Source organism: Peromyscus californicus, unplaced genomic scaffold, assembly GCF_007827085.1.
Source record: "Peromyscus californicus insignis strain IS unplaced genomic scaffold, ASM782708v3 Scaffold_20__1_contigs__length_68692818, whole genome shotgun sequence".
Taxonomy (NCBI): Eukaryota; Metazoa; Chordata; class Mammalia; order Rodentia; family Cricetidae; genus Peromyscus; species Peromyscus californicus.
The window spans coordinates 63,201,814-63,212,427 of NW_026294503.1; the positions used below are offsets into that span (position 1 = coordinate 63,201,814).

General features: G+C 47.8%; 2 protein-coding genes across 2 annotated transcripts in view; one reads left to right on the forward strand and one right to left on the reverse strand.

Moving 5' to 3' along the window:
• Positions 1 to 1,115: 1,115 nt before the first annotated feature.
• LOC128116387 (olfactory receptor 8S1) lies at positions 1,116 to 3,517 on the forward strand. The gene is made up of 2 exons (XM_052747566.1): positions 1,116 to 1,879; positions 3,355 to 3,517. The coding sequence occupies exons 1-2, from the start codon at positions 1,116 to 1,118 to the stop codon at positions 3,515 to 3,517; spliced, it is 927 nt and encodes a 308-aa protein (XP_052603526.1).
• A 6,709-nt stretch (positions 3,518 to 10,226) lies between these two features.
• The window catches only part of Lalba (lactalbumin alpha), a 2,061-nt gene continuing 1,673 nt past the window's right edge, over positions 10,227 to 10,614 (reverse strand). Inside the window, exon 4 of the mRNA XM_052747510.1 lies at positions 10,227 to 10,376. Within this exon, the coding sequence (XP_052603470.1) occupies positions 10,316 to 10,376 (61 nt within the window). The 3' untranslated portion in view covers positions 10,227 to 10,315. The remainder of the gene's footprint in view (positions 10,377 to 10,614) is intronic.

Consider the following 10,614-nt stretch of genomic DNA (forward strand, 5'->3'; position numbering starts at 1 on the left):
TTGGTTCATTTATGAACCTTCTAGCTATCCTTTGAGAAGAGAGGCGACCTCTTTACCTCCCTCTGCTCTAAACTAAACCTGTAGCTGTCCATTCTACCAAGTATCCTTCATCCCTCCTCCTATCTGTAACGTTCAGAAGCCGAGTAATGGAAGTTTGGCGTGGCTTTATCCACATCCAGTTCAGAGATGCTCGGGTCTCTGTGGACTCTTATGCTAAATCCGGAGAGCGCAGTGAAAGTGTTGTCCTCACTTCCATTTAGGAGGGCTCCCCCTCCCCCATCTAGTTTCCACGAAACTGTCACTTCTGCTTGGGCTAGCGTGCAAGGGGACAAGGGGCTTCTATTCGGTAGCAAACACACCCAAAAGAGATCGCTCCATCATTCTTAGAATGTCGAAAATGGAATGGACCTTGGGAACCGTCTAGTTTTCCAGAGTTTTCTTTTGCCTCTACTGGGGGTGGCGCATGGGTAGCACTGCACGTTTGTGGAGTTCAGAGGACAACTTGCAGGAGTCAGCGCTCTCCTTCCATCCCAGGGCTAGAACGCAGACTGTCACCCTTGTGGCGAGCACCTTTGCTCACTGAGCCATCTGACCTATCCTACTGACGTTTTAAATGAAAAACTCAAGTGATTTCCAGACTTCTGAGGGCAGAGAAAGGACTTGCACCATCGTGAGGTGTCGCAGCACTTCTGTCCGTTATTCAGACATCGTCATAGTCTGTCATGCCCATGGCCAGCCAAAATGTCTGCTGCTGATTCGCTGTGCCTGTCAGTCCCCCTGCAGGCTGAGTTTGACCCCCTTTGAAAGCAGAACACAACACACCTCTCAAAGTCGTGGGGCCTCTCCTTGGCTCCTTTCGTCCAGTGTTCTAATCCTGTTCCTCCTCCTCTTCTTTTCTAGTTCTCATCCTCTTCAAGCTTCCCACCCACCTTCTCCACTTTGGCCAGAAGGTCACTGCCGTGAGCTAGGAAGTGCTGACGAGCAGACACAGCAGAAAGACCACTGCCATGTAACCCCTCCTGAGTCAAAAGTTTAACTCATCATTCCGGGGCTGTGTAGCAGTGCTGGACAATCTTCTCAGTTCTCGTCCCTCAGATGGGACGCTTGAATGCTCCATGGAAGTTAGGAATGTCACTGAGTTTGTGCTCCTGGGACTGACCATCAACCCTCGGACTCGGGTGCTGCTGTTTGCGCTGTTCTTGGTGATTTACCTCTTGACCCTCACGGGGAACCTGCTGATGCTGCTGGTGATCGGCTCCGATTCCCACCTTCGTACCCCCATGTACTTCTTCCTGAGACACCTCTCCTTTATAGATGCTTTCTATTCCTCAGTCATTGTGCCCAAGTTGCTGAGGAACCTGATTTCTGAGTGGAAGACTATATCGCCCCCGGGGTGTTTCACTCAGATCGCCCTGGTCATATTTTCTGGGGCCACCGAGGCCTGCCTCCTTTCCGCCATGGCCTACGACCGGTTCCAGGCTGTGTGTCACCCACTGTTGTACGTGGTCACTATGAATGGAAAGGTGTGTTCTGGGCTGGCGGGTATATCCTGGGCCATAGGGATCAGTGCCAGCCTGATTAACACCCTCCTGCTGGCTCAAGAGCACTTCTGTGGCCCGAACGTCATCCACAGCTTTGCCTGTGAGATTCCTCCCGTGCTCTCGCTGGTCTGTTCTGACCCCCACACTACTGTCGCCTCCATCCTTACAACCATGGTGATCTTAGGTCTTGGTACTCTTGTTCTACTGCTGGGTTCCTACAGCCGGATCATCACGACAGCCCTGGGCATCAGTTCGGCCACAGGTCGGAGCAAGATCTTCTCCACATGCTCTTCGCATTTCCTCGTGGTTACCGTCTTTTACGGTTCGGGAGTATCCAGGTGTGTCACGCAGTAGTTCCTCGTCACAAACGCCGTGTATTCCTCTCCTAGCCGCCCTTGGTCTACACAACAGAGCACGGCAATGCAGCAGGAAAGACTCATCCTGGAATTCCATCCTGGAATTCCCAAGGCTTAAGCTCCAGTCCAGCTCTGCTGTGGACTAGCTGTGCGGTTTTCAAAAGGCTCACCTGAGCCTGGGGAGAAATGTACTTCCCTTTATCTCAGTTACCTCACACACTGTAAAGCAACAATAAGATTTCCCCTGCTTATTTCACAGAAATATTAGAAAAATATATCAGTAAAATTATAGTTAGATGAATACCGCGTGTGTGTGTGTGTGTGTGTGTGTGTGTGTGTGTGAATTATAGTTAGATGAATACCGCGCGTGTGTGTGTGTGTGTGTGTGTGTGTGTGTGTGTGTGTGTGTGTGTGTGGTCACGAGCTGTCTGACATGTGTGCTATGAACTGAACTACAATCCTCCATTAAAGCAGCAGCATTCTTAACCACTGAGCCGTCTCCCAAGCCCCTAAATATCTTTTAAAATCAAAGTCTGCAAGGAACATTCTTGATGTGTTGCTTTTGTCCTGGTGAAGACAATGCCATTGAAAGGTAGTAATGCCTTTCAATTAAAATATGCCTAATAATTTAATCGTAAGGTTTTAAAAATCGTATGTGTTGCTCAGCCCATTTTTATCTCTCACTTTATTCACTGATTTTGGCTCCTCTTCCAATCCGAAGAAAAATATAACTAAAAATGTGTTCCACCAAGCATTATAAAAACAATGTGTTGGGGCTGGAGAGACGGCTCAGTGGTTAGGAGCACTCGCTGCTCTTGCAGAGGACCCAGGTTCAGTTCTCAACACCTACAAGGAGGCTTACAGCCATCCACAATTTCAGTTTCAGGGGAACAGGAACCCTCTTCTGACCTCCACGGGTACCATATAGTCATATGGTACACATACACACATGCATGCAAACGCTCATACACATATAATAATTAATAATAATTTGCTATGGTTGTGAGAGTAATCCTCAGAGACATACATGTGGGAAACAATGGCAGTGCTGTGAACTAGACACGTAGTTGTGCAAGAAATAATCACCACTAAATGAGAACACAGTGTGTCTGAATTGTTGCGAATATAGAGAAAGCGTAACGTTATATCGTGACTGTTAACCAAGATGCTATGGAAATGCGTTAGCCCCATCCTAACCTGGACCCCTGAATACACAGAAGACCTTGTTTTCCTGGGAGAGTTCCCTCTGTGAGTTCACTCGTGCTTGGAGGCATTTGAAGACAGAAATGACTGACTTCCCAATGATCGGTCATTTCTAGCCGTTGCCATGGCGACAGTCCGCTCGACCCTGAGGAACCTTTCGAGCGCTCGGCGGGAGTGGGATGGACCACAGCTGTCAGCAGCGTTGCGATCCTCACCCTGAGCTCACCTTGCTCCTTTGTGTCATTTCTCCAAAGGTACATGACTCCAGCGTCTGGCTCGGCCCTGGAGCAAGTGCTGTCTTTACAGTACAGTGTGGTGACCCCGCTGCTAAACCCCCTTATCTACAGCCTGAAAAACAAAGACGTGACGGCAGCTCTGAGGAGGATGCTGACCAGGAGGTCCAGGCTGCCCTTGTAGCACAGGCTCTCCTGCTCCATCAGGGATGGGAGTTGCACAGGGAAGATGCTGGAAGAAGGGACCTTACCACTCAGCCACCTCTATGTTGCCACAACAGAGGACATTTCTCTTTCTCCACTGCCCTGCCCCTAGTCAAGGGATATTAGGAAACTTCTAGAATAGAGCAGGTGGTTCCCGACTCATCCAAGAGACCCACTTAGTACATTAGCAAATCCTCAGGACTCCACTAGCCATTTCCACAGCTCTTGGTTTGTCCCTTCCCTGGTCCTTTATTTTGTCTGTGCACAGAGTCCGAATCAACGTGTCAGACCACTGGTGAGGACATTGCCACACTCTGGGAAAGCAGCATCTTAGCTGAACAAGACTCAACCCCCCATTTGTTTCCATCCCAAAGGATCATTTGCAAGATCTAAATCTCCACAATAAGTGAACCAGAAATGAATTAATGTTTCTGGAATCCTGTCTTCATTCATAAAAGCAGTGCCCAGAGCAGGGCTCACCACACCCACAGTCGTCACCTGTTGATGAAGAAGTGATACTCCACATAAAGATGCCCTTCTCTTGCAGGCTCCTATAGCGAGGGTGACAGTCACCACCTAGCTGTAAGTGTTCTGGGCTTTTCTCAATAGCTTCTGTGTCCCCATGATCTTGTACATCCTGTTACTTAATAGTTACATGAGGTAAATGACAGAAATTAGTGAATGATGGAGGAAGGGAAAGGAGAGAACATGTAAAAAGGAGCATTGCCTTCACAAGATACGTGTCAGAGGAGAAACCAGAAGGAGAAAGAGACTCCGTATTGTTGAGCACTGTCCTGAGTCCTCACTGTGAGCTGAGTGAATATTCCATAGCAGGTCTTCCCCCAAGCCTTCCCACTCCCACCTGAACCTCAGCTGCTTCCAGTTCAGATCCTTGTTCCAGATATAGAGGAAAGAGAAGTTGGAGAACTCAGAACAAATGCCCCACTGCCATCCTCACGGATAATCAGCTCACAAGAAGCAGAGTCGTTATTTCCTATCCTGCTTCTTCTCGGATGCTAAGAGGTCTGCGTTTGTCAAGACGGCTTCCATCTTCTGTCAGGGGATTGAAGGTGGCTTGGCGGTACAACATGTGCATGGGAAAGAAAAGAAACCAGCACCCTCATTGTTCTGTGAACATAAACACGTCACCATGTGAGGTGACAGCGTGTAAATTCATTGTGGTGATCATTTCACAATATCTGCAGATCCCAAGGCCCATCTTTAACCTGTATCATTTCATTTGGAAGAAGGAAGAGGAAAGGAGGTGTTGGTACCAGCCTCTGCCTGTCAGATGGGATAATGAAGCTTGACTGAGTCACAAAGGTAACATTTATTTTCACAAGACAATTCATAATTCTGTGAATACCATATTAATTATTGAATAAAGGAAATGCATCAGCTAGTGGGGGGAGCTTGCCTAAGAGCTACAAACGCTGACCTCAAATGCCCTCAGCTGTCACTTGTACAAAAGAACTTTATCTGTTTTCTTCCATTGAGTGTCACTGGATGTATCAACCACACTCCAGGGCAGGCCTCACGCTCAGAAGTAGTCAGCCAATGCAAAACAGACTCCATGTTTTTTGTGTGTTTTGAGTTTTGTTTGTTTGTTTTTGTTTTGAGAGAGAGAAATAACATAAAGTTGGGTGGGTAGGGAGGTGGGGGAGAGTCTGGGAGGACTGGGGAATGAGAAAGAATATAATCAAAATATATTGAATGAAATTCTCAAAGAATTAATAAAGGTATTAAAATAAATGAGAGATAAATCTTCATGGGAACAGTCCTTAGAGACTGTTCTAGAGCAAGGTTGTAGGATCCCATCTCTCCTGTCTTCTCTACCCTGTTCCTCAGTTGAAGAATCACCGTTCAATCCCATCTGCAGGCCTGCAGTGACGCATTGCCATCCACCATCCATCCACCATCCATAGTCATTCAATCCCATCTGCAGGCCTGCAGTGACGCATTGCCATCCACCATCCATCCACCATCCATAGCCATTCAATCCCATCTGCAGGCCTGCAGTGACGCATTGCCATCCACCATCCATCCACCATCCATAGTCATTCAATCCCATCTGCAGGCCTGCAGTGACGCATTGCCATCCACCATCCATCCACCATCCATAGCCATTCAATCCCATGTGCAGGCCTGCAGTGACCATCCTCACCAGAAGCCACACCAGTGGGAGCCTCAAATCTTGGACCCCGAATCTCTATGGAGTGAATAAACTCATCTCTTGGTGGGACAGCTGCCTCAAGCATTCCATAGTAATAATGCAAAGGTGGCCGACACAGCCAGAGCTGGGGTGCTGATTAGCACAGCCCAGCTTCGGTGGCACAGCCCCACCTCGATGGCATTTCCTCACTAGCCACTTGATGGAGCTGGTTCCTTATAGTTTTCAACCATGAGGCCACCCGAGGCTACAGCTATGGCAAGTTGATGAGTAAGAAGGAAACCGGTAAGTTCAGTGGACAGAATAAGCATCCAACGCTGTCCTTTCACACGCACCCACACTTGGGGCGTGGATGAAACCCTGGGGACTTGGAGAAGGGAAAAATAGCATATAATGTCACAAGAGAGACAGCATACTGTGTTTAAATTCACACTGAAGTGTAATGTCTGATACCGGGTATTTCTAGAGAGTGTTTTCACTAGGTACAAGGCAGAACTCTGCTCCCCCCACACACACACCTAATGTGTGCCTATAGGTTCCCTAAACATAGGAGCTTCATTTGGGAGCTGATGACCACTAAGACAAGAGAACCGTGACTTGACCGTTTGAAGCCCCAAAGGGTGGTGGGGTAGTGTAATCAAGTTCCCTTGCCAGCTTCGCTGGATTTAGAATTGCCATGGAAACACATCTCTGGGTGTCCATGAGGGTGTTCCCACAATGTTTAGGTGAAGAGGAAAGACCCACCTTGGATGTTGGCAGCACCATCCCATAAGCTAGAGTCCCAGACTGAATAGAGAAAGTGAATGGCAGTCCAGCATCTCTCTCCCTCGGCTTCCTAACCACAGACATGGTGAGATCAGCTCCTGCCACCATGCCTCCCCTGCCGTGGAGTGCTACACCCTCAAACTGGGGGCCCCACCCTTCCTTAAGCTTTTATCTGGGATGTTCACATCTATTAGAGAAGTAATGGACCCAAGGAGATCTTTGGACAGTAGAAAAAAAAGATAAGTTCGTTCCTGGCTAATTCAAAATGCAGTAAATCAAATTTTCAAAGTTTTGAAGCAGAAAGAGATCTCAGAAAGCTAAGCCAAAGCCTTCCTTCTCAAGGTGAAGCTGTCTGGACACACGGGACAGAGCTGCAGCACACACTCGGACCAGCAATGAGCAGCAAGAACAAATCACAAGACCTGGATCTGGCTCCTCTCCCACACATCCTACGCAAGGAAAGATCTGCAAGCAGCATGCTTGAAAACCAGCAAGACTCGGGACACAGAAAGTCCGAATAAAAAGGCACCGTGTGAATAAATTCTTAAGAACTGGTAACTTTATAGAAATCTCCGTATATATGCGATTTCCAGAGATGAGGTCTTGCCATAGCTCATCTTGGAAAATGAAGCAATTCCTCAGCCCCTTCAATCATCTATTGACTCATAACTACTCTGTCTTTCACCCAGCATCCTGTCAACATCCCACCTATACTTCCAAATCCAGTTCAATTCCCGCCTTCTAGTCCAGCATGCCTTCACACCCCTGCAATCCCAGCACTCTAGAGGCTGTGGCTGGGGGACAAGGAACGGAAGTTCAGGCCTGAGCTATACAGTGAGATGCTATGTAAGAAAAGAACCCACCACTTTCAGACTCTGTGGGAGTCAAGGCATAGGTATGAGTGTGTTTGTGTGGGTGTGCACTGTGTGTGTGTGTGTGTGTGTGTGTGTGTGTGAGAGAGAGAGAGAGAGAGAGAGAGAGAGAGAGAGAGAGAGAGAGAGAGAGAGAGAGAGAGAGAGAGGAGGCCAGGGGTTGACCTGAGGTTTCATTTCTCAGGAGTCAATGGCATTGTTTTTTGAGACAGAGTTTCTGGGGCTCACAAGGTAGGTTAGACTGATTGGCCATCCAACCCCCGCAATCCTCCTGTGTCCACCTCCCCAGAACTGGAATCACAAGCACACACCACCCTGCTCAGCTTTTTATGTAGGTGCTAAGGGGCACACTGGGGCCTCATACTCGCTTGGGGAGCCCTTTATCCTCTGAGCTGACTCCCCTGCCCATGAACGCCTTCTTGATCGCATTCTTCCGTTTCCCTCAAATACAAATCATCATCTTTCCTCTTACAAATACTCAGGGAGGGGCTGGAGAGATGGCTCAGCGGTTAAGAGCACTGGCTGCTCTTCCAGAGGACACGGGTTCAATTCCCAGCACCCACATGGAAGCTCACACCTGTCAGTAACTCCAGTTCCAGGGCTTCTGACACCCTCACACAGACATATACGCAGACCAAACACCAATGCACATAGAATGAAAATATAAATGAACCATTAAAAAATTAAAAGAATATGCAGGGCATATTTCTAGCCTCCCTCACCATCCTTGTGGCAATATCCCTGGTATTACAACTATTTGTATTATACCCCTACTAGTCCTCACAGGACGAACCCCTTTAACAACTTGTGGGTCCTTCAGTAAACACACACACACAAACACACACACACACACACACACACACACACACACACACACACACACACACACACACATGTTCTCCATGTTCAGCGGGAGTTCACTCCCTGCAGTAGCAAGGAAGTGGCTATGACCTGAGGCTTTGGAAACCCACCCTAGGTCCTCCCTATCCCTGGAGGAAAAAAATGCCAGGTGTGTAAATACAAGTTATTAAGGTGTGTCAATGCAAGTTATAAAGATCTGAGGATGTGAAAACTTAAACAGTGATGAGAAAGTGATTTAAGGTATATAAAAAGAATGAAACGTTTCAGATTTCTTTCCCTCCCTAAACTACTGTTGTGTTAAGACTCTAAAACTTTATTACTAATTTATCTATTAATGTCAAGTCTTAACATTAATAATGGAATTCTGATAAGCTTTTAATCTAGCTCTGTTAAACACCACTACCATTATTATAGCCACAAGTTCAAGATTTGAAGTCCCCTCTGGTTGTTTTCTAAGTATCGACTTAAAAGTGCTTCTCATTGTGCTAAAACCACATTTCATCTACATATACCCGGTCTTCTGGACAAAAGGAAAGAGTGCTAATGCTTTAACCAGAATCATTTCTGGGTCCCCTGTGACTCACAGGTGTTGAGTCTACTGTTCTTTCTGCAATGTGGATTTCAGTACAGATTACAAACAGTGAGAATGTTAATGTGTCTAAAACTTACTTCTTTTTGTAAACTCAGAAAATTCTGGGAAACTCCAGCTTCGAACAGGTCATCAAATGGACTCCAGATAAGTACTGTCAATCAACAGCCTAAGCGTCCCCACCTACTGCCTGTTCCTGAGAGTAGGATCTCCTCTTCACCTTTCCCTGGTCTTGGGACCCCACCCCCCTCTCAATTACCAGGACCTAAGAAAAGAAATTTCCCCCTAAAACTCCTTAACTTTATTTTCTGCCAGGTCCCCTCAAAATCTGCATCCTGGACAGCTTCAACATGGCTGCCCCAAGTGGTCCAACCTCACAGACAGCTTCAAGTAGACCTGCACTTCCCTAGAGCAGACGGTCCCCCAGAGCCTGGAAGGCGAGTGAACAGCTGGCTATCCCAGGACTTGGACAGCATCCCAGCTTCCTCAGGTCCCCCACTGAGCCCCCAGACAACAGGAAGCAGTCTAGAGAACACGGCTCCCCCAGTTCCCACCATCTACCATTCTATTTCCTCAGCTTTTTATAAAAACAAAAGGGAGGAATGTTAGCTGGCAGCAGCAGAAGCAGCAGCAGCAGCAGAAGCAGCAGCAGCAGAATCCTGCCTCTGCCGTGGACACAGTTAAGTCACCTTCAGCTGGGCAGCATGTGCACCCCTTAAAAGTGCCCGCCAGGCACAGCGCTCTCTCTCTCTCTCTCTCTCTCTCTCTCTCTCTCTCTCTCTCTCTCTCTCTCTCTCTCTCTCTCTCTCTCCTCTTGCTCCTCTCTTGCTTCTCTCCTTCCTCTTGTCTCTTCCCTCTTCTCTCTGTTCCTCTGTCTGTCTGTCTGCCGGCCTCTTCCATGTCCTGACTCTGACACTTTCGCTCCTTCACTCCACCCCTCCCCTACTAAACTTCTTGCACTAACTCCGTTGAATGTGGCATGTTTACTTAGTGGCATACCTTGGCAGGGCCCGAAGGTACCCACTTGGCCTTTTTTTTTTTTTTTTTTTTTTTTTGGGGTTTTTCGAGACAGGGTTTCTCTGTGTAGCTTTGCACCTCTCCTGGAACTCACTTGGTAGACCAGGCTGGCCTCGAACTCACAGAGATCCGCCTGGCTCTGCCTCCCGAGTGCTGGGATTAAAGGCGTGCGCCACCACCGCCCGGCTTTTTTTTTTTTTTTTTTTTTTTTTGTCATTACATTGGTGACAGACACATCAAGCCAGGCCCTTTATTTAGAACAGAAGGGGACTCTCTTGCTTTGGTGAAAACACCGTCGAGACCCTCACCACTCAGCAAGGGTCTGCAGTCCATTGCTCCAGCCACACACACACACACACACACTTTGACCAAAGTCCAGCGTTGTCACTACAGGGTACAGGGCTCAGAGACGGAGCATCTTCATGGTGGTGAAAAAAGCTTAACTGAGGTAGCAAGAAGAGCCGTTCCAGAACATGAGGCGGGAGCGACGAGGACATCAGGAGCTCACAGCTTCTTACAGCGCCACTGTTCCAGCCTCTCAGAGCACAGGGGCTTGTGTGCCAACCTGGTCATGGGGAAACAGATAAAACCGGTTGGCTGACTGGGGCCTTTCTTTTTGACTTTCTATGCCAAATGGTGGGTTCCATTATGACACTGATTCCATTATAACATTTTCATACATGTATATCATTGTACTTTGCTCAGTTACCAAACACTTACATGTGTGTGTGTGCGCGCACACACACACACACACACACACACACACACACACACACACACACACTCTTTCTCTCCTCTTGCTG